Source organism: Entelurus aequoreus, linkage group LG26, assembly GCF_033978785.1.
Source record: "Entelurus aequoreus isolate RoL-2023_Sb linkage group LG26, RoL_Eaeq_v1.1, whole genome shotgun sequence".
Classification (NCBI taxonomy): domain Eukaryota; kingdom Metazoa; phylum Chordata; class Actinopteri; order Syngnathiformes; family Syngnathidae; genus Entelurus; species Entelurus aequoreus.
In genome coordinates, this window is record NC_084756.1 from 33,159,753 (window position 1) to 33,184,630 (window position 24,878).

At 40.9% G+C, this 24,878-nt stretch overlaps 1 protein-coding gene across 4 annotated transcripts in view; it reads right to left on the reverse strand.

Moving 5' to 3' along the window:
* slc25a55a (solute carrier family 25 member 55a) overlaps positions 1-19,961 on the reverse strand; it is a 29,341-nt gene extending 9,380 nt beyond the window's left edge. The window contains exons 1-7 of one of the 4 annotated variants that reach the window (XM_062038177.1): positions 19,916-19,961; positions 13,869-13,983; positions 13,689-13,773; positions 13,026-13,086; positions 12,823-12,948; positions 9,993-10,048; positions 5,334-5,424 (exon numbers count right to left, since the gene is read on the reverse strand). In XM_062038177.1, the coding sequence (XP_061894161.1) occupies positions 5,334-5,424; positions 9,993-10,048; positions 12,823-12,948; positions 13,026-13,045 (293 nt within the window). In that variant the 5' untranslated portion in view covers positions 13,046-13,086; positions 13,689-13,773; positions 13,869-13,983; positions 19,916-19,961. Of the gene's footprint in view, positions 1-5,333; positions 5,425-5,448; positions 9,434-9,992; positions 10,049-12,822; positions 12,949-13,025; positions 13,087-13,688; positions 13,774-13,841; positions 13,984-19,915 lie in introns of those variants that run through there. The other 3 variants (XM_062038178.1, XM_062038179.1, XM_062038176.1) reach the window with 3 other exon arrangements.
* Positions 19,962-24,878: the final 4,917 nt, after the last annotated feature.

The window sequence follows — 24,878 nt, forward strand, 5'->3', positions numbered from 1 at the left end:
GTTAGTATTACATGAGTGATATAGTTAGTATTACATGAGTGCAACATCATATAGTTAGTATTACATGAGTGATATAGTTAGTATTACATGAGTGCAACATCATATAGTTAGTATTACATGAGTGATATAGTTAGTATTACATGAGTGATATAGTTAGTATTACATGAGTGATATAGTTGGTATTACAAGTACATTCACTGACACATACATTTGTATTCAACACATTTCACTTGATAACAATGATAACTAGCATGTGAGCCTTTTCAGAAAAAACAGGAACATTTCTATCAACACAAAGTACTGCCACACAAACTCTGAAAGAATGTTGAAAAAGAAGACTGCATTTGCTGCAATTGTGACATTACATTGGAATTTAGAAGTCTTCTCACCTCCCAACCTTTGACACTCCCATGTAATGGAAGTGTCTGACTTCCTATTTGCTAACTCTCCCCTGTAGCCCCGCCCCCTCAGGTAATCTACTTCCTGCGTTGTGACCTCTGTTGACATGAAACTAGACCTTCTGGCTGCCTACTACCAAATATGTGTTGGGATTGTCATCATCCACATATGATTAATAACAAGGTTGTGGGATTGTCATCATCCACATATGATTACTAACAAGGTTGTGGGATTGTCATCATCCACATATGATTACTAACAAGGTTGTGGGATTGTCATCATCCACATATGATTACTAACAAGGTTGTGGGATTGTCATCATCCACATATGATTACTAACAAGGTTGTGGGATTGTCATCATCCACATATGATTATTAACAAGGTTGTGGGATTGTCATCATCCACATATGATTACTAACAAGGTTGTGGGATTGTCATCATCCACATATGATTACTAACAAGGTTGTGGGATTGTCATCATCCACATATGATTACTAACAAGGTTGTGGGATTGTCATCATCCACATATGATTACTAACAAGGTTGTGGGATTGCCATGATCCACATATGATTACTAACAAGGTTGTGGGATTGTCATGATCCACATATGATTACTAACAAGGTTGTGGGATTGTCATCATCCACATATGATTACTAACAAGGTTGTGGGATTGTCATGATCCACATATGATTACTAACAAGGTTGTGGGATTGTCATGATCCACATATGATTACTAACAAGGTTGTGGGATTGTCATCATCCACATATGATTACTAACAAGGTTGTGGGATTGTCATCATCCACATATGATTACTAACAAGGTTGTGGGATTGTCATGATCCACATATGATTACTAACAAGGTTGTGGGATTGTCATGATCCACATATGATTACTAACAAGGTTGTGGGATTGTCATCATCCACATATGATTACTAACAAGGTGGTGGGATTGTCATCATCCACATATGATTACTAACAAGGTTGTGGGATTGTCATGATCCACATATGATTACTAACAAGGTTGTGGGATTGTCATGATCCACATATGATTACTAACAAGGTTGTGGGATTGTCATGATCCACATATGATTACTAACAAGGTTGTGGGATTGTCATCATCCACATATGATTACTAACAAGGTGGTGGGATTGTCATCATCCACATATGATTACTAACAAGGTTGTGGGATTGTCATGATCCACATATGATTACTAACAAGGTTGTGGGATTGTCATCATCCACATATGATTACTAACAAGGTTGTGGGATTGCCATCATCCACATATGATTACTAACAAGGTGGTGGGATTGTCATCATCCACATATGATTACTAACAAGGTTGTGGGATTGCCATCCACATTACTAACAAGGTTGTGGGATTGTCATCATCCACATATGATTACTAACAAGGTTGTGGGATTGTCATCATCCACATATGATTACTAACAAGGTTGTGGGATTGTCATCATCCACATATGATTACGAACAAGGTTGTGGGATTGTCATCATCCACATATGATTACTAACAAGGTTGTGGGATTGTCATCATCCACACATGATTACTAACAAGGTTGTGGGATTGTCATCATCCACATATGATTATTAACAAGGTTGTGGGATTGTCATCATCCACACATGATTATTAACAAGGTTGTGGGATTGTCATCATCCACATGATTAATAACAAGGTTGTGGGATTGTCATCATCCACACATGATTATTAACAAGGTTGTGGGATTGTCATCATCCACATATGATTACTAACAAGGTTGTGGGATTGTCATCATCCACATATGATTACGAACAAGGTTGTGGGATTGTCATCATCCACATATGATTACTAACAAGGTTGTGGGATTGTCATCATCCACACATGATTACTAACAAGGTTGTGGGATTGTCATCATCCACATATGATTATTAACAAGGTTGTGGGATTGTCATCATCCACATGATTAATAACAAGGTTGTGGGATTATCATCATCCACACATGATTATTAACAAGGTTGTGGGATTGTCATCATCCACACATGATTATTAACAAGGTTGTGGGATTGTCATCATCCACATATGATTACTAACAAGGTTGTGGCTCAAAGAGCAAACAAGTAAGCTAGCCGGATGGTCAGCTAACTAAGAGGCCAGCAGTCAACACATTTTCTTTATGTGCTATTTCTGTTCATGTTGCATATAAAAAAGGGTGAGCAGGTCTATTTCCAAACAAAAGTACATTAAAAGGTGTCATGATGTGGTTTCTTCATGTAAACACGTCCTTGTGGTCTACACAACATGTCATGCTCCAAATGTTGCATAGATGATGTTCTTACACACCATCTTCAAGTCACTTTCAGACAGTCTCTTCAGGAAGTGCCGTTTTGTAGGCGGTCTTATCTACATGCCTCCACTTTGACAGAGTCTTCTCCCCGTCATCTTTGTTGTAGCGCTAGTTTTTAGCACTTCCATAGAGAGTGTGCATGTTAGAAGTGTACGCTAGCATTGATTAGAAAAGGCAATGAATGCCTCACAAGAGGATAGAGAACAATGAGGAGGTTATTGACTACAATGTGTGCACACTCTGGGGACTTACAGTATGTCTCATACACATCAGCAGGTACTAACTAAAGTTGGTTTTTCATAATATTGCCAAACAAACACCAGACAATATGTCTCCTAATAGGGGTCACTTTGGGTCCTTATACACACCATAATAATACTGTATGTTGAAGCACAGTACGTCTGACTATGGTAGCCGTAATGCTCTCACAATCCATCAAGCGGTGAGTCTTCGTACCTTACTAAAGTCCTGCAAAAACATGTTGAGAGTTTTGAGCACCGTGTGTAATGTTCTATATTCTCAATGAAACACCTTGCTTGCAGGTACTTGCTAGCTTCATTTATTGAACAGGCGTCAACCTGCAGTCCACAGGTATCTCTTGTGTGACTGCTATCTACTGGTCACACTTATTACACCATGTAGCAAATAACATTGCTTGGAAGTGGGTAAGCACAAGCAGATTAAAGGCCTACTGAAATGAATTTTTTTAATTTAAACAGGGATATCAGATCCATTGTATGTGTCATACTTGATCATTTCGCGTTATTGCCATATTTTTGCTGAAAGGATTTAGTAGAGAACATAGATGATAAAGTTCGCAACTTTTGGTCGCTGATAAAAAAAAGCCTTCCCTGTACCGGAAGTAGCGTGACGTCGCAGGTTGAAAGGATCCTCACATTTCCCCATTGTTTACACCAGCAGCGAGAGCGATTCGGACCGAGAAAGCGACGATTACCCCATTAATTTGAGCGAGGATGAAAGATCCGTGGATGAGGAACGTGAGAGTGAAGGACTAGAGTGCAGTGCAGGACGCATCTTTTTTCGCTCTGACCGTAACTTAGGTACAAGCTGGCTCATTGGATTCCACACTTTCTCCTTTTTCTATTGTGGATCACGGATTTGTATTTTAAACCACCTCGGATACTATATCCTCTCGAAAATGAGAGTCGAGAACACGAAATGGACATTCACAGTGACTTTTATCTCCACGACAATACATCGGTGAAGCACTTTAGCTACGGAGCTAACGTGATAGCATCGTGCTTAACTGCAGATAGAAACAAAAGAAATAAACCCGACTGGAAGGATAGACAGAAAATCAACAATACTATTAAACCGTGGACATGTAAATACACGGTTAATGCTTTCCAGCCTGGCGAAGCTTAACAATGCTGTTGCTAACGACACCATTGAAGCTAACTTAGCAACAGGACCTCACAGAGCTATGCTAAAAACATTAGCTATGCACCTATGCCAGCCCTTATCTGCTCATCAACACCCGTGCTCACCTGCGCTCCAGCGATCGACGGAGCGACGAAGGACTTCACTCGATCATAGATGCGGTCGGCGGCCCGTAGACGGAGGGAGTCAAGGTGAGGTCGGCGGCTAGCGCGTCTGCTATCCATCTCAAAGTCCTCCTGGATGTGTTGCTGCAGCCAGCCGCTAATTCGCCGATCCCACCTACAACGTTCTTCTTTGCAGCCTCCATTGTTCATTAAACAAATTGCAAAAGATTCACCAACACAGATGTCCAGAATACTGTGGAATTTTGCGATGAAAACAGAGCTTTTTTGTATTGGATTCAATGGGGTCCGAATACTTCCGTTTCAAATATTGACGTCACGCGCATACGTCATCATACCGAGACGTTTTCAACCGGAAGTTTTGCGGGAAATTTAAAATGTCACTTTATAAGTTAACCCGGCCGTATTGGCATGTGTTGCAATGTTAAGATTTCATCATTGATATATAAACTATCAGACTGCGTGGTCGGCAGTAGTGGCTTTCAGTAGGCCTTTAATGCATCAGTGTTCTAAGATAGATAGTACTTTGATTCCTTCAGGAGAATTCCCTCAGGAACATTTAAATTCCAGCAGCAGTGTACATAATTGAGATTGAATTTGAAAAGTAAAAAGTAAATAATGGAGGTATAAATGGAAATAAAATAGAAAATAAGAATAATATAACAAGAGAAACTAGGCAGTAGTGACCATGTTATGAAAATGTATTGCACTGTTTTTTTGTTGCAGTTTATTTCAGTATTATTATTGTTTTGCATCCAGTCACCCTAGTATCCCCCTGCCCCCAGAGAGGAGTTGTACAGTCTAATGTCATCCTAGTACCCCCCTTCCCCCCAGAGAGGAGTTGTACAGTCTAATGGTGTGTGGGACAAAGGAGGCACACTGTCCACTTTTGTGATATGAAAGGATTTTAAGTGCGGCTTATAGTCTGAAAAAAACGGTAGTCCTGTATGCGTTTGATCAGATTTAGAGTTGGAAAAGACATACATTTGAGCTACAACCAGCAAATGGCACCATGTCCTTGGACTAGGTCCTATGTAGGACAGCTACAGCGGACGCCTGAAAAATCTTACCCATTTTTTGCCAAGTGTTGTCGAAAGAAGTCATTTGCAGCCAACTTAATGGCCTTCTCTGGAGTCACCAGTGTCAGGTTGACAGCGGCGCCTGAGGAAGGACAAAGGAAGAGAATCATTTGGGAGTTCCAACAAAACAAACATTGCCCACCATTATCATTACTGCACTAATATGTCCTATGTGAAGAGAATCAACATTGAGTAGAAAGACAAGAGTAGAGGAGACAGACATGGATGCAAACATGAACAACCAACATGGTGAAAGACAGCAGAATAAAAGATGTTAGTGATCAGGGCTGGGCATTATGCTTCTTTCTTTCAGCTGCACGTCTCCTTTTTCTTACACTTTAACTTTACATTCACACTACAGTCTATTCAAACTCCAAAGGGTCATTTTGAAAAAAGGAATTGTTATTGAAAAGTGTCATTAAATGGCATGTAAGTATTATTTCTGTAAACATGTAAGCCTTTAACATCACTCATTTTATTTTATTTCTAAAATGCAGACTGGTATCACTGATACCGATAAGTAAAAAAAATATACCAGTTTCTTTTTTTTTTATAAACTAAACAAGTTTTGACACCCCTGGTCTAAAATATTAAGCTCTCAGAATAAAAAAAAAAAACTTAAAATATAAACGTTTAGTTATTCCATCCATCCATCTTCTTCCGCTTATCCGAGGTCGGGTCGCGGGGGCAGCAGCCTAAGCAGGGAAGCCCAGACTTCCCTCTCCCCAGCCACTTCGTCCAGCTCCTCCCAGGGGATCCCGAGGCGTTCCCAGGCCAGCCGGGAGACATAGTCTTCCCAACGTGTCCTGGGTCTTCCCCGTGGCCTCCTACCGGTCGGACGTGCCCTAAACACCTCCCTAGGGAGGCGTTCGGGTGGCCTCCTGACCAGATGCCCGAACCACCTCATCTGGCTCCTCTCCATGTGGAGGAGCAGCGTCTTTACTTTGAGCTCCCCCCGGATGGCAGAGCTTCTCACCCTATCTCTAAGGGAGAGACCCACCACCCGGCGGAGGAAACTCATTTGGGCCGCTTGTACCCGTGATCTTGTCCTTTCGGTCATAACCCAAAGCTCATGACCATAGGTGAGGATGGGAACATAGATCGACCGGTAAATTGAGAGCTTTGCCTTCCGGCTCAGCTCCTTCTTCACCACAACGGATCGATACAGCGTCCGCATTACTGAAGACGCCGCACCGATCCGCCTGTCGATCTCACGATCCACTCTTCCCTCACTCGTGAACAAGACTCCGAGGTACTTGAACTCCTCCACTTGGGGCAGGGTCTCCTCCGCAACCCGGAGATGGCACTCCACCCTTTTCCGGGCGAGAACCATGGATTCGGACTTGGAGGTGCTGATTCTCATCCCAGTCACTTCACACTCAGCTGCGAACCGATCCAGCGAGAGCTGAAGATCCTGGCCAGATGAAGCCGTCAGGACCACATCATCTGCAAAAAGCAGAGACCTAATCCTGCAGCCACCAAACCAGATCCCCTCAACGCCTTGACTGCGCCTAGAAATTCTGTCCATAAAAGTTATGAACAGAATGGGTGACAAAGGGCAGCCTTGGCGGAGTCCAACCCTCACTGGAAACGTGTCCGACTTCCTGCCGGCAATGCGGACCAAACTCTGGCACTGATCATACAGGGAGCGGACCGCCACAATCAGACAGTCCGATACCCCGTACTCTCTGAGCAGGCCTGGCCACCAGGCGCTCGCCATCGTGCCCCACCTCCGGGCCTGGCTCCAGAGGGGGGCCCCGGTGACCCGCGTCCGGGCGAGGGAAATCTGGGTCCATAGGTTTTATTTTTCATTGAGGTCTTCGAGCTGCTCTTTGTCTGATCCCTCACCTAGGTAAGGTGGCAGCTCAGAGAGGAGAACGTTTAGTTAGTTAATCAAAATATTAAATACAAACTTACAAAGTAATCAATTTGAAAAATGACAACAATGAACATTGCTAAATATGTAACTGAACATTAATAATGAATTGTTGACACTAGGTTATGGGTTAACCCTAAACTGAAATGTTCCAACTAATAATTAATAATAATGTAATCAGTCACTTCTAATACAAACCTGAAACAATCTGCTTTTAGCATTTTTTGTAATTCAACATTTCAATAGGGCCCTCGCATTCTTTGACCTTTAACTGTGCAGCCCTTGGTGGAAAAAGTTAGGGAACCCCCAAACAAATTTATCAAAAGTGTCTATATTTTTGATTTAAGAAAGGATATCAGAGCATAAAGATCTGTGCCTGTATTTATCAAGCGTCTTAGAGTGCCATTTTACACTTAAGTCCTAAGAATTTGCGAAATTTAGTCCTACTCTCAAACTTAAGAATAAAAGCTATTTATCAACTTTCTTAAGTCTAAGAATCACTCCTACTCTCCACGATATTTAAGAGACCTTCAGAGGTGTCTTAAGTGGTTAGGAGTTGCCAGCGGGGGATGGCACTGAGGCGAGAGAGACGTGCGCCAACGTTCTGGGAGCGGAAGGATGTCCTGGCTTTGTTTGATGACGAGCAGCTGATCAAACGGTATCGTTTAGAAAGAGCGGGTATTATTTTTGTCACAGATTTAATAATTTTCGATTCCATGTTGATTTCTGCATGTGGCTGCAGTGGGCTAGTATATATATAGAGCCACCCACACCAGTTTCAAGTTAGTTGCCTACGGTAATTAATGAATTGGAAAGAAAATGTTATGAGGAGTAACGTATGTGTGTGTGTGGCCCTTTAATAGGTGACAGCATGTGAGGTGAGTGACGTCAGTGAGTGTGTGGGCGAGAGAAGAGAGGGAGCGGTAGCGTGAGTGCGGGCGGGACTAGTTTGTTTTGTGTTGGATTGGCTGTGTGCAAGCAATCAATAAAGCAAGATTTGCAACTAATCGCCGGACTCATCATTCACTCTAAAGTCGTCCGCTGTGGAGACCCACTGCCGGGTAAAGTGAAGGGTGTTGCCCCGAGCATACATTGGCCCTGGAGAAGTGTCTCCCCTGCACTCTTCGACTACGGTCTGGGAACAGGAAGCAGGAAAGGTGCAACAAAAAGAAAACATTTATTTTTGATTCATTGCCAATATTGTTTGTTTTGTATTATTTTGTAGTTTATTGTCAAAATATACACTCCCATTGTCCACTTAAATATTTCTAAGATATTTCTTTATTCTTAGACAAGGGATTCCCTTCCGTGATTGGTCATTTCTATGGACACAGAAATTACGTCACCTAAAATACCGTTTACGGCACATAGTAATGTCGTAATTCAGCTCTGAGTGTGACACTTAAGATTCAGTCCTACACTTCGCTGAAAGTGTGAGTAAGACACTTGATAACTAAATTTTAAGTGCAGCTTTCAGCGAAGAATTTATTTACTCTTAAATCAACTCTTAGCAGACTTCTTAGGAGTAATTCTAAGAAGCTTGCTAAATATGGCCCCTGGTATCGATCCGCACACCACATTCCAAGACACTTATTTTGTTAGCTCAGTCAGAAAGGAAGTAACGCACAGGGATCTTATTGTGAAGGCTTAAGTGTGCTATTGGTTTATTTGGAGCCCTTGGGAGGTTTAAGTCACGACTGCGGTCCTTGCTTCATATTCAGTAGAAATAGTGGGTCCAGGACTTGTGTTATGTTTGATCAGCCGTCTTACAGACACCGTTTGGAAACACGTAAATAAACATTTACAGAATATTTCTGTGTAAATACCTCAGTTCGCAAAGTATATATCTGCAGCTTATAGAAAACTATGTTTTCTTCTAAAGTTTAGTGGGTGTGGCTCTACAGTCCAGACAATATGCTGATTAATGAAATATATTTTAGTCCAGCCTGAGAAGACAGAGGTGACTAGTCAGTGACAAACTTGGAAAAGGTTCTTAGTGAGTTTGCAAGTTGAACCAAAGCTTACAAAGACACGTCATAGTGGTGAAGGAAAGGAGCAGAAAGAACATTGATGACATGAAGACACTTTGATGGCAAAACAACATATGTTGCCTGTAGTTGGAATAGAGCAATATAGTAAGAACCATTAATGATTTGCCTCCAGCGCGGCTGCGCCTTATCGGCTAGCCTTCAATACCATCCCAGGGGGACCAGGTCTGTAATATGAAGAACACAGATGCAAACAGAGCATTCCTCACACAAGCAGAGACCCAACATCATTAAGGGCCTCAATGGACCACTAAGTCCACTCAAATGACAGTTTAGTGTATGATGATTACCAATCTGACATTAATGCCTTCTTCATACAGTGGATCCTCCTAAGTCAAACATAAAATATGCCTCCACATTATTCCATTTGGACCATAAAACAGGAAATTAAACTTACTGTCTGTCTGCAAGAGTTAAACCAAGCAGAGTAAATACACATTTTATGATGAATTACGATACACTATTGCTCTGAAGGTGGTTTTCTTTTTAGTTTTAGTTTTTAACGGTTAGCTTTTCTTTATAAATGTATGACAGCAATATTATACGGTGTCAAACATCACTTGTCTGTTATTAAAGGTTTCTTGATGACTTCAGTTTAAGTTTGTTGACTGATTGACTTTGAAGTGTCCACTGTAATATCACTATCCCAGTCATGTTCTCTCTTAATAATGTCTTCTTACCAGTTCTATCTAGTGCTATCACGTGGTGTGTGTGTGGACGTCTTACCTCTGTACATGCCAAAGTAGCCGTCTGATCGAACTGTCTTGACAAGGCAGTCCATCCTACAACAAAAAGACCGTAAGAAAGAGACAAACGAGTCACTGAAAGTTGAGTTTAGTACAACTGGATGGTGGCTTTTCAACTTGTGACTCTAAGGCACCGGTGTCAAACTCAGGGTGTGTCACTAAAATAAATACTTTTTGCCTAAATAGATTTGTTATTTTCATTTTGACGGAAAAACATACTGAATATTAGAATCTTTGGACACTCGATGTTGATTCTTGGGATGACAATTCAATTTAACACAATTCTTCATATATATTTTCTGCTACATCAATTATAACAAAAGCTCCTCTTGACTGCTGACATACAACTTTGAACACGTTTGGCTGAGTTAAAAATGTGTTTAAAAAAAAATATATACCGTATTTTTCGGATTATAAATCGCAGTTTTTTTTCCATAGTTTTGGCCAAACTATGGAAAAAAACTGCGATTTATAATCCGAAAAATACGTAGTTTTTTCTTTTTAAACACACTTTTAAGCCAACAAAACGGGTGCGACATATACTCCGGAGCGATTTATGTGTGAAATTATTAACACATTACCGTAAAATATCAAATATTATTCATCTCATTCGCGTGAGAGACGAAGCAAATGTCAGCAATCGTCACACACACGTCAACCAATAAGAATTCGACGGGGGCGGGTCATGGCAGAAGTGCATTGTGGGTCATGGGATGCTAACTGCGTACAATGTGTTAATTCCACGATTGCATATATCAGTTGATATCGGTATCGGTAATTAAAGAGTTGGACAATATCGGAATATCGGATATCGGCAAAAAGCCATTATCGGACATCCCTAATATATATATATATATATTTTTTAAATTGTATTTACAAAACTCACAGTATGTTAAAATATTAAATGACAATAGAGCAACCCCAGCTTTACGATACTAAGGATGGAAGTTTAAAAAGCACTTAATACAAAAATGTATAAAATCACCAGTATGAATAATATCAATAATAGTTGTTTCTAATGTTGATTTAAAAAATAATTTGGCAATAAATACATGATGAAAATGTAATAAATACTGTGTATCTGCATGTATTTTAAATATCTGTGCATACAACCAGATTATTTCCAGTCATCAAAAATAAATACATGAATATCTGCTTGTCAAGTCGACCTAGATTTCATAGCAAGTTATCCATCTGTCTGTGGGTTAAAAAAAAAAATCACCTGGAAATTGTGTAAGGAGGCTATTCTACATTTTATTCCTAAGGGGCCCTACTGTGTGACAGCTAGGGATGATACCCAAAACCGGTTTTCCCGGTTGTTCGATAAGAAAAGAACCAAGTCCTCGGACTCTAATCCCTTTTTGAGAACCGGTACCCGTTATCGAGACCACTGTAGTAAAGAAAAAGAGTTGGTTCTTTATTCGAATCCCTGGGAACGAATCCCGTCCCGACCAGAAATGCCCCGTGAGACATCACAAGAAATGGCGTCACGTAGCTCAGTCATTAGGCGCAGATAGGGAAAGCAGGAAAACAAGGAAAACAATGGATGGGAAAAAGCGCTCCAAGGTGTAATAAAGTTCAAAACAAAAAGGTATAATCCAATGAATAACTTTACTGAGAGATTTGAGCAGGGTACAAACACATGACCAACACTTTTACGACCAACCGGAAACATAGCAACCAGGCTAGCAACGCACCTCCTTTACGGCAGCTGTTGCAACGTTCTTAAAGCAACCGCAGCACATACATATATACACAACACATCTCCCTTTTTTAACTTTTGTTTTTCTTTCCTTGTAAACAAAACAAAATCACACTGTATACGTGTTGTCTGTCTAATTATAAATAATGCAGACGAGGCGTGTTGGCTGAGTTCTTGACGTTTACTTTCACAGCGTGCTCATTCTTAGCTGCCGGGTGGCGACATCCAACAACACTTTTCGGGGCTACCGCGCATGCTCGTCACTCCCGTCGCATGCTGGGTAGTGTAGTTGTTATATTCCCTAGCTCATAACATCACATCTTTCCCCCTATAAAGAAATAATGTTAACTCAATAAAGTGTATTTCTTTTTTTAGCTTTACTTTTCATTGTTTAGCATTGTAACCACATTTGCAGACAACTTTTCTCTTCATAGAATTTTCTTTCAATAAAGAAATAAAGTGCAAAAATGTCAAAGCATCATAAATAGTTATGTCAAATAGCAGCAGAAGTGCACTTTTTGGAGAGCTGTATTATTTTCAGTTTTGTGCCCAAGGGACTGATTTTATTTACACCTATAGTGATCACAGAGACAGCTTGTTTTTGTCTTACTGTATATATTTGTTTTTCTGAAAAATCCCACTTAATATACTTTGGGTAACAACAGTCAATATTTATTTATTTTATTTTATTATTTTAGGGGGGTAACAGTCAATATTTATTTATTTATTACATTTTATTTTTTTTCTTATATAATAAAAGTGAGCTTTTGTTAAACCAAATATTGTGGTTTTTTTTTCCATATACAACAACCTATCTGGACTCCATAAGAGAATCAGTTCCATAAGAGGATTCGATAATAGGCTCGAACTCGATCATTTCTTATCAAACATCATCCTTAGTGACAGCCCTGCTCTGATGCATCATCAGCTACAATAGTTATGTCAGGCAAGTGCTAAGTCACCTCAAAGTCAAGTATTCCAGGAATGTGCCCCCATCACATGGTCACTTCTTTCCACACTGGATTAACCAGACTAAGGCTGCATTGAAAAGTGGGGCCCCGTGTGGGTGCGACGTCACAGTAAAAGGATTTAAAGACTGTATACTCACATGCTCTTGTAGACCTGCTGACCTTGCCTCTGGTTCTGTAACCTGGTCTTTGCCAGGTCGATGGGGAAGACACAAGTCACCCCCACAATGCCGGCAATGCCGCCATTAATGAGCTTGGCGGGGAGGCTGTGAGGAGCAAAAGCCTTGGTGAAGGAAAACTGTTCCATCCTAGAAAACCCTGGAGCTACAGACTATATACATACCTGATCTGCTGCTGAGACATGATGATTAGGAGTGGATTTATCTGGAAGCAGTGGACAAGTCCTGGAGGATCAGAGTTCAAAGTTGCTTTAGGTTACAGCACTGCACGGATCTTCTCAGTAGACATGACACGATTAAATAAGCTCTGCTTCTTCCTACTCCTTTTCGAACATGTTGAAAAGAGAAACTGGAAATTGTGATGTATCACGTTGTATGTTTGCATGTTCCAAATAAACTCAAACTCAACTCCACACACAGGAGGGCTTGTATGCATGTAGTGACGTCACCACGTTACAACCGGTGGGCGTCGCATTCCGGAACACCATAAATGGACATGAGTCGCACAACGTTACTTTTGATGGAGGCCAAATGAATCTTTTGTTTACAACAAAGCTAAAACCAGATGATAAAACCTTCGTGCGATTAGCAGCGTAATTAACAATACTTCGTACTTTTAACACAATTAACATAAGGACATGACCAACCTTACTTAGAAAGATGCTACTAATATATAATATGGAGGAAGTTATTTCAAAGAACATGTAGTTAGTTAGTTAACATTGCATGAATGAGTGAAGGCGGTAAGCCTCATAGAGACGTGACGAAAACACCCTCAAAGCGCTACGTTATTTAATAAAAGGCACACGTAAGTGAAAAACACTCACCTTAAATACTGTGTTGATCTTTTTGTGTGATAGTCGGTTGGCGTTGAGGATTAGTTCGTCAACTGCTTTGTCCTCTTGTTCAGTTCTAGAGCACGATGGAAATTTCCATTGATACTTAAAGGAATAAGACCGCCCCTTTCGCCACAAACCCACCAATCAGAGCGGAGGTAGTTTCCATACCAGGCATTGATTGGCTGCCTTAAGCTGCCGTTCTCATTGGGCCGTCGACCTGTCGCTCAAAGTGTTCCGCCAATGAACGACTAGTTTGGGAGAAAGGGGTGTGCAGGAAAAAAGCCTGCAAAGAAAGGAAGTCCCGCGTGTAGGACACCTTTAGTCAGGTCCTTGTGTAACATGTCGACAGCAATGATTACATCCATTTTCTACCGCTTGTCCCTTGTTGTGTTCCATACAGAATAAAAGCAAACATCTTGCTATCACCACAGTTTATTCTGTTTTCCTGTTGCTAGTTTGACAGGTTAAAAATGAGTGTGAATAAATGGGGCTGCACCGTGTCAGGACAGGTCTGAACTATCTGATATCCTCAGGCTTGACTTTGAGTGCAATGCAGTATGCTTGCTAAACTTAATCAATGTGCAGTTTATTGCTAAGAAGGTGTCACATCCAATAGACCTTTGCAAACCTCTTGTCAAAGTGACGACTCAGTGCTATGTGCGTCCAGCACTCTTTCATTTACGTCTTCGTAACAGCTCAGAAATGACACCTTCCTGGCCCCTGAGGTCAGTTCAAACCTTGGTGGACAAACAAGTTTGCAGCAAAGTGCTCCTGTTGTATGCAGGAAGTTGCGTTGCATTGACCTTTGACCTTGCTAATGGACCATGTGTTCGTTAGTAAACCTCCACAGCCTGCCGTTGTTTTCTTGGAAATGTGCCAATCATTCTCAATCCAGACATGTTTTTCTTCTATTCTAACTCATACACTATGGCAAGTAGGAGGCAGCTAACAATACAGATAATGGCAGGGATCTATTGAACCAACCAACGTAACGTGTGGAGTCCCCCAAGGTTCAATCTTGGGGCCGACTTTATTTAACATCTATATGCTCCCACTAGGACAAATCATGCAAAATAATAACATTGACCATCATTGCTATGCCGATGACACCCAAATCTATGTAGCGCTATCACCAAATGACTATCGCCCCATAGATCTTCTGTGCCAGTGCATTGAGCAAGTCACACACTGGATGTGCCAACATTTCCTACAACTAAATGAAGATAAAACTGAGATAATTGTTTATGGTGCTAAAAAAGAAAGGTTTAAAGTCGTCCAACACCTTCAATCACGGTCCCTGAAAACCTCAAATAAAGCCAGAAATCTTGGGGTTATTTTAGATTCTGATTTACATTTCGACAGTCACATCAAATCAGTAACAAAATCGGCCTACTATCACCTCAAAAATGTAAAAAGACTTAGAGGGCTCATGTCAGCTCAAGACTTAGAAAAACTTGTACATGCCTTTATTACCAGTAGGCTAGACCAGTGGTTCTCAACCTTTTTTCAGTGATGTACCCCCTGTGAACGTTTTTTTAATTCAAGTACCTCCTAATCAGAGCAAAGCATTTTTGGTTGAAAAAAAGAGATAAAGAAGTAAAATACAGCACTATGTCATCAGTTTCTGATTTATTAAATTGTATAACAGTGCAAAATATTGCTCATCTGTTGTGGTCTTTCTTGAACTATTTGGAAAAAAAGATATAAAAATAACTAAAAACTTGTTGAAAAATAAACAAGTGATTCAATTATAAATAAAGATTTCTACATATAGAAGTAATCATCATTTAAAGGGCCCTCTTTGGGGATTGTAATAGAGATCCATCTGGATTCATCAACTTAATTCTAAACATTTCTTCACAAAAAATAAATCTTTAACATCAATATTTATGGAACATGTCCACAAAAAATCTAGCTGTCAACACTGAATATTGCATTGCTGCATTTCTTTTCACAGTTCTTTTTGACAAACATTTAAAAAAAATCTCACGTACCCCTTGGCATACCTTCAAGTACCCCCAGGGGTACGCGTACCCCCATTTGAGAACCACTGGGCTAGACTATTGTAATGGTCTCCTTGCAGGTCTTCCCAAAAAAACTGTCAGGCAGCTACAGCTTGTTCAGAACGCTGCTGCTAGAGTTCTAACAAAGACCAAAAAATGTGAGCACATTACAGCAATTCTTAAATCCTTACATTGGCTCCCTGTACATCAGAGACTTGATTTGAAAATCCTCCTGCTCACATATAAATCACTACATGGTCTAGGGCCCAAGTATATCACTGATATGCTCCCACTATATAAGCCCTCTAGATCACTAAGATCTTCTGAGACCAATCTGTTAGTGGTTCCCAGAGTAAAGTCAAATCAAGGGAGAGCATCATTCAGTCACTATGCAACACATAGCTGGAATAAACTTCCTGAAGATGTCAGACTCTCCCCAACTCTGACTACTTTTAAAACTAGACTGAAAACTTTTATGTTCACCTTAGCTTTCAGCTAAATCTTTTAACTTTGAATGTCCGCACTGTTTTTAGTTTTATTGTCTGCATTTTAGTTTTGCTTTTATTTTCTTTCATTTCATTTTGTTGTCTGTGAAGCACTTTGAGTCTGCCTTGTTTATGAAAAGTGCTATAGAAATAAAGTTGCCTTGCCTATTGCGCCCATAAAGCCTTCTAAAAAGACATCAAATAAGTGCCAACAAAACTCTATTTACATCTCATTACCTGAATATTAACCAAAAATGTGCAATATTGCTATTATATGTTGCTGTCACATATACTGTATATACTGTAATATTGTACATGGTCATTGGTTTATATTGTATATATGTTATAGACATAATATATCTGTATATATATATTGTTCTGTACACATATTATGTATATATGTTAGATTTTTTTCATAGCTATATTAGTCTATTTATACCTGCATTGTCCTTTCCATCCTTACACTTTCCATCATTGTAACTGAGCTACCGTGTTGAATAATTTCCCCTGTGGATCATTAAAGTTTGTCTAAGTCTAAGTCTATAGGCGCTAGTCCTGAGGAACTACATTTAGCGGTGCCGTGATTACAGAGGAAACTAGCTACTGCAACTATTGACTTAGGTGAGCTGATGTATGGCCTCTGAGTTGGTAAAAGTTATTTCTAGATTTGAAATCAAGCGTCTTAGACTTAGACTCCCTTTTTATTGTCATTCAAATGTGAACTTTACAGTACGGATAAGAACGAAATTTCGTTGCTTTAGCTCATGGTAATGCAGGATAAAAAAGCAATAAGGTGCATATATAAATAAATAAATAGATTACTGTACAGATAAATATATTGCACTTTTTCACATGCGTCCACGTTTATGGATGTATGTTATATTGTCTTTATATTCCAGCCACTTAATCCATTTTTGGGGGGAGTTGAGGGGATAATTATGATGCGTTCAAGAGTCTTACGGCCTGAGGGAAGAAGCTGTTACAGAACCTGGAGTTCTGCTACGGAGGCTGCGGAACCTCTTTCTAGAGTCCAGCAGTGAAAACAGTCCTTGGTGGGGGTGGGAGGAGTCTCTGCAGATTTTCTGAGCCCTGGTCAGGCAGCGGCTTTTTGCCATCTCCTGGATTGGAGGAAGAGGAGTCCTGATGATCTTTTCCGCCATCCTCACCACTCTCTGGAGAGACTTCCAGTCTGAGGCACTGCAGGCTCCAGTCCAGACAGAGATGCTGTTGGTCAGCAGGCTCTCTATAGTGCCTCTGTAGAATGTGCTGAGAATGGGGGGAGGGAGCTGTGCTATTTTATAATATAATATTAGAAGGTTGTGGACATAAACTGACAAGTTGGTCAACTTTTACATATCATTTGTTTGGTTGGTTGAGGTTTATTTGGAACATGTATACAATTTCAACATATAACATCACATCAATTTAATTTCTCTTTACAAGTCCGAAAAGGAGTAGGAAGAAGCAAATCTTATTTAATCCTACCCCTTTTCCACTTCATAGTAACTACTAAGACATATGTTTACTTCCTGTTGTCAATTTGTGACATCATTCTTTTTATGACATTTGCAGCTCATTTTATCATCTATTTCTACACACCCAAAAGATGTTGTGTTTGACTTCCTCTTCTACTCCATCCAGGCATCCATCTTCTTCCGCTTATCCGAGGTCGGGTCGCGGGGGAAGCAGCCTAAGCAGGGAAGCCCAGACCTTCCTCTCCCAGCTCTTCCCGGGGGATCCCGAGGCGTTCCCAGGCCAGCCGGGAGACATAGTCTTCCCAACGTGTCCTGGGTCTTCCCCGTGGCCTTCTACCGGTCGGACGTGCCCTAAACACCTCCCTAGGGAGGCGTTCGGGGGGCATCCTGACCAGATGCCTGAACCACCTCATCTGGCTCCTCTCGATGTGGAGGAGCAGCGGCTTTACTTTGAGCTCCTCCCGGATGGCAGAGCTTCTCACCCTATCTCTAAGGGTCACCACCACCCGGCGGAGGAAACTCATTTGGGCCGCTTGTACCCGTGATCTTGTCCTTTCGGTCATGACTCAAAGCTCATGACCATAGGTGAGGATGGGAACATAGGTTGACCGGTAAATTGAGAGCTTTGCCTTCCGGCTCAGCTCCTTCTTCACCACAACAGATCGATACAGCGTCCGCATTACTGAAGACGCCGCACCGATCCGCCTGTCGCTGTCACGATCCACTTTTCCCCTCACTCGTGAACAAGACTCCGAGGTACTTGAACTCCTCCACTTGGGGCAAGATCTCCTCCCCAACCCAACCATCTTCTACTGTTATCAAATAACATTATTTTAGTTGTATGACCCGCAGATGGCGAGAAAAACACAAAAAAACCCCGTTTGTTTCAGGTTTTATTTACGTTCTACCTGCATGAGGATTATGAATAATTGTTCATGTAAAGGGGAAATATAAACAAGCCATTAGTGTTTATACCAGTGAGAGCAGACATTGTACAGTAAGTGACAGTTGTATTATGTTGATAGTTTGTATATGTTGTTTGGAACTTAGCAACACTGCTACTTGCTGGGTCTGCTCATCACTCAGCTTGTACAGTAAAACTTGTAGATCATCCTCCTTATATTCAGGCTCAAAAATAGAAGCTTCTGGATCATCATTTATCCCCAAGAAGTCTTTGTTGTCTCTCATCAAGTCTGCCATGATTAGTAGTCTTGTTGTTGTTGAAGGGAACACGAACGTTGTGATGCGTGTGTGTGAAACTAATATGTCGCCGTATTCCAAAAAGGATCCAAATATGTAAATACTGCATGTTATTACTTACTGTACATAGTTATACTTACAGCGTGTAAATGAAACATTGGAGGTTTTTAAGAGCGCTCTTTATGCGGAATAGACAATGATGTGATGATGCCGTGTTAGCTGACTTTTGCTAGTGTTTATTTACGACTTAGAATGCAACATGTTCTTGTCTCACATAAACATTGTGAATGATTGGCTACATTCCTAAAGAGTGCAGTTCCCCTTTAAGAGCCAGCGCTGTACAGCCACAGCTTTTAGCTCGTTGTCTGTCATTGTGGACAACCCAGGTTCTCAGGGGTTACACCAGCAAACTGCGATTGGGAGGTGTTTGACATAACTGTTCCTCAAAGCACCGCCTGTAGTCCATTACTTTTTGTGTGTGATGTCTTTTATGTGACTGTGTTTGTGGAAGGGGCGTGGTCCACGCGACCCCTGCGGGCAGGGCGTGTGCTGGAACCAGTTGTCTAATCACCTGTCTCTTTATTAGCAGCGTCGGAGACCATGAGGGGAGCGCGGTGACACTCACGAGGAAGAGGAAGAAAAAAGTTATGATTTGATTTATGTAAGGGAAAACATTAAAAGTGAACAAATAACCCTCCCAGTTGATCATCTTGAGTGTGTTGGAATTAAAATCACATTGTCCTCAGAAATGTATTTCAAGGTAATTGTAGCATACCGACCGCCCACAGCTAAAGACATTTTTCTCAGTTCATTTTCAGACATCCTCAAACAGCACAGTATGAAAGAATAGATCGTTATGGGGACGTTAATCTGGACTGGTTAAATAAATCGTGTAGAAAGAAACTTAAAGGCCTACTGATATGAAATTGTTTTATTTAAACGGGGATAATGTTAATATTTAGTTCAAGAGTGGATGCAGAGAATGGAGGCGAGGTATGCGATAAAAACACACAACAAAGTCAATGTTACAGAAATATGCGAAGGCAACATACCAGGGAAGCAGAATCAAGGTAGCACATGTCAAGGTGGAGTTCAGGAAACAATAACCGGCAGGGACCAGCTGGTGGAGACGCGCTTAAATGCAACCGGGAAGTGATTAGCAGCAGGTGTGCCTCGTTGGGGACAAAAAACTGGGGGAAGAAACTGACAGACCAATAGAGAAGGCAGGGAGAAGACAACAAACACAACAGATAGCAGATCCATTCTATGTGTCATACTTGATCATTTCGCGATATTGCCATATTTTTGCTGAAAGGATTTAGTAGAGAACATCGACGATAAAGTTCGCAACTTTTGGTCGCTGATAAAAAAAGCCTTGCCTGTAGCGGAAGTAGCGTGACGTCACAGGTTGAAAGGCTCCTCACATTTCCCCATTGTTTACACCAGCAGCGAGAGAGATTCGGACCGAGAAAGCGACGATTACCCCATTAATTTGAGCCAGGATGAAAGATTCGTGGATAAGGAACGTGAGAGTGAAGGACTAGAATGCAGTGCAGGACGCATCTTTTTTCCGCTCTGACCGTAACTTAGGTACAAGCTGGCTCATTGGATTCCACACTTTCTCCTTTTTCTATTGTGGATCACGGATTTGTATTTTAAACCACCTGGGATACTATATCCTCTTGAAAATGAGAGTCCAGAACGCCAAATGGACATTCAGTGCCTTTTATCTCCACGACAATACATCGGCGAAACACTTTAGCTACGGAGCTAACATGATAGCATTGGGCTTAACTGCATATAGAAACAGACGAAATAAACCCCTGACTGGAAGGATAGACAGAAAATCAACAATACTATTAAACCATGGACATGTAAATACACGGTTAATGCTTTCCAGCCTGGCGAAGCTTAACAATGCTGTTGCTAACGACGCCATTGAAGCTAACTTAGCAACAGGACCTCGTCAGAGCTATGCTAAAAACATTAGCTATCCACCTACGCCAGCCAGCCCTCATCTGCTCATCAACACCCGTGCTCACCTGCGTTCCAGCGATCGACGGTGCGACGAAGGACTTCACCCGATCACCGATGCAGTCGGCGGCTAGCGTCGGATAGCGCGTCTGCTATCCACCTCAAAGTCCTCCTGGTTGTGTTGCTGCAGCCAGCCGCTAATTCACCGATCCCACCTACAACTTTCTTCTTTGCAGTGTTCATTAAACAAATTGCAAAAGATTCACCAACACAGATGTCCAGAATACTGTGGAATTTTGCGATGAAAACCGAGCTTTTTGTATTGGATTCAATGGCGTCCGAATACTTCCGTTTCAACGATTGACGTCACGCGCATACGTCATCATACATAGACGTTTTCAACTGGAAGTTTAGCGGGAAATGTCACTTTATAAGTATTGGCATGTGTTGCAATGTTAAGATTTCATCATTGATATATAAACTATCAGACTGCGTGGTCGGTAGTAGTGGCTTTCAGTAGGCCTTTAAGGATATTATAAACAGCTTCTACATGACACAAATGATAAGCAGCCCTACTAGAATTACACATTCCTCCCGAATCTTGCTGGATTTGGTATTTACTAATAAACCTGATCGCATAAAAAAAACGTACAATTTACTAACAGGCTTATCAGACCATAACCTCACATTGATAACACGGAAGTTGTCAAAATTTAGGCATCACAGCCAAAAAGGTACACAAAAGTGCTTGCCCTATATCCCTAAAAAAGACCAACACCTACTAGAGAATGAACTTAAAACTGTCCCATGGAGTGACATAAATTGGATGAGCACCGAACATGCCTGTGATGACCTAATGACAAAAAACAAAGAGATCATCTGTAAATACACTAAAACAAAACCCAGAATGAAAAGTGCTAAAATAAAAAATACCTTGGGTTAATGAAACAATTTGGATTCTAATGAAAAATCGGGACTCAGCTCTCAAAAGAGCAATTAAAACAAGTCTAAATACGGATCGTATGATTTTTTGAAGTTTGAGGAACAAAGTTACAATGCTTATGCGGAAGTCTAAGGCTGACTTTCACTTAGAATTAATCAAAGCTGCAAAAGGGAACATTAGACAGTTATGGAAAACCATTGACACACTCACTGGAGGAGAGCAAACAAGAAACAACACTATAACATTAAACATCAATGGCGCTACTATCACAGACAGTCTGGACATAAGTAATCATTTTAATGAACATTTCATCCAGTCTGTACAAACCCTGAATAAAAAATTCCCTCAAAATCAGTGCAAAGAATTGCCATTTATTCAGGATGGACTAAGTTTAGAATTAACAAATGAAACAAAGTTAAAACAAAATCCTCCCTGCATTATCAAACTCACGATCTAGAGATATATACGGTCTGGACACTTTCTTCCTAAAAACGTATAAAGATAGTCTTACTGCTCCTATAACAACATTGATAAATAAATCAATAACGGAAAACACTTTCCCTACCACGTTGAAAACTGCCACTATCATCCCAATCCATAAAGCAGGAAATAAACAAGACATCAACAACTACAGACCAATTAGCCATCTCCCCGTTATATCCAAAGCAATAGAAAAAGTGATGGTCTAGCAACTCATAGAACATTTGGACTATGAAGACCTCCTACATCCCATGCAGTTTGGGTTTCGGGCAAATCACTCGACCGAAACGGCATGTTGCCTTCTACTAGAAACAATCAAACTGCATGTTACCTTCTACTAGAAACAATCAAACTGCATGTTACCTTCTACTGGAAACAATCAAACTGCATGTTACCTTCTACTAGAAACAATCAAACGGCATGTTACCTTCTACTGGAAACAATCAAACTGCATGTTACCTTCCACTAGAAACAATCAAACTGCATGTTACCTTCTACTGGAAACAATCAAACTGCATATTACCTTCTACTGGAAACAATCAAACTGCATGTTGCCTTCTACTGAAAACAATCAAACTGCATGTTACCTTCTACTGGAAACAATCAAACTGCATGTTACCTTCTACTAGAAACAATCAAACTGCAAGTTACCTTCTACTGGAAACAATCAAACTGCATGTTACCTTCTACTAGAAACAATCAAACTGCATGTTAGCTTCTACTGGAAACAATCAAACTGCATGTTACCTTCTACTAGAAACAATCAAACAAAACCTTGATATTGGAGGTGTAGTTGGAGCAATATTCTTAGACCTCCGCAAGACATTCGATACAGTCAGTCACCCCACGTTACTTACAAAATTAACAACTTTTAAACTGTCGACAGATACTCTGGCCTGGATTATGTCATATCTATCTGGTCGGACCCAATGTGTCCGTATTGATAACACAACATCCAGTCTCACTGCTACTGATATTGGCCTGCCACAAGGCTCTAATATCGGCCCTCTTCTTTTCTCCATGTATATCAACCACCTGCCATCTGTATGTGAGGATGTAAATATCCAGATGTATGCAGATGACACGGTTATTTATACTTGGGGAAAGGACGCTGAAACGGTTGCCAGAAAACTTCCAGCAGCCATGGAGAAGGTGGCAAGATGGCTACATGACTCTTGTCTTACATTCAACTTTAAGAAAACTGCAACAATGTATTTTGTAAACAAATATAAAATGTCATCCTTTCCAAATATAACGGTTAATAAGGAAATAATACAAAATGTTAGTGAATATCGTTACCTGGGTGTCATTTTAGAGCCAACACTTGGCTTTAAAAACATATCAAACAGATGTGCCAGAGTCTTAAATACAACATAAAAACGTTCAAATGTATCAGGCATTCATTAACACTGGAGGCCGCTCAAACTTATTTTAATGCAATGATTATGTCTCCTTTTTATTATTGTATAACATGTTGGTCGCAGGCAAGCAAAATGACACTGAGGCCATTGGAAACTTCGCACAAACAATCCCTCAAAATCCTTGACCGAAAACCACAACACTACCATCACTGTTTAGTTGTCCAAAAATATAGATTGTTAAATTTAGCTAACATTCAAAGATTAGCATCAATACGAATGGCCCATCCAATCCTAAATAACTGCACCAGCGCCACTTAAGCACTTTGTCCAGTTTACATCTGCTGTGACAACTAGCAACACACGAGCCTCCACCAGGGGGCAGTGTAGCGTACCCAGATGTAAAACCTCTTTTGCACAATCAGCCTTTTCATATAAAGCCATAAGGAATGGAACGACCTCACAACAAACTTGAAAAGTCTAACAGATTACTCTTCATTCATAATTGAACTTAAAGGCCTACTGAAAGCCACTACTAGCGACCACGCAGTCTGATAGTTTATATATCAATGATGAAATCTTAACATTGCAACACATGCCAATACGGCCGGGTTAACTTATAAAGTGCAATTTTAAATTTCCCGGGAAATATCCATCTGAAAACGTCTCGGTATGATGACGTATGCGCGTGACGTCACGGGTTGAATCAGACATTTTGGAACGGCACGGTGGCCAGCTTAAGTTGTCTTCCACAGTATTCTGGACATCTGTGTTGGTGAATCTTTTGCAATTTGTTTAATGAACAATGAAGACCGCAAAGAAGAAAGCTGTAGGTGGGATCGGTGTATTAGGGGCTGGCTACAGGAACACAACCAGGAGGACTATGAGTTGGATAGCAGACGCGCTAGCCGACGCTAGCCGACGCTAGCCGACGCTAGCCGCCGACCGCACCGATGATCGGGGTGAAGTCCTTCGTCGCGCCGTCAATCGCTGGAACACAGGTGAGCACGGGTCGTGATGAGCAGATGAGGGCTGGCGTAGGAGGAGAGCTAATGTTTTTAGCATAGCTTTGTCGAGGTACCGTTGCTAAGTTAGCTTCAATGGCGTCGTTAGCAACAGCATTACTAGGCTTCGCCAGGCTGGACAGCATTAACTGTGTAGTTACAGGTCCAGTGTTTGGTTTGGTGTCTCCTGATAGTAGAAGTAATAGTAGTATTGTTGATCTTCTGTCTATCCTTCCAGTCAGGGGCATGTTTCTTC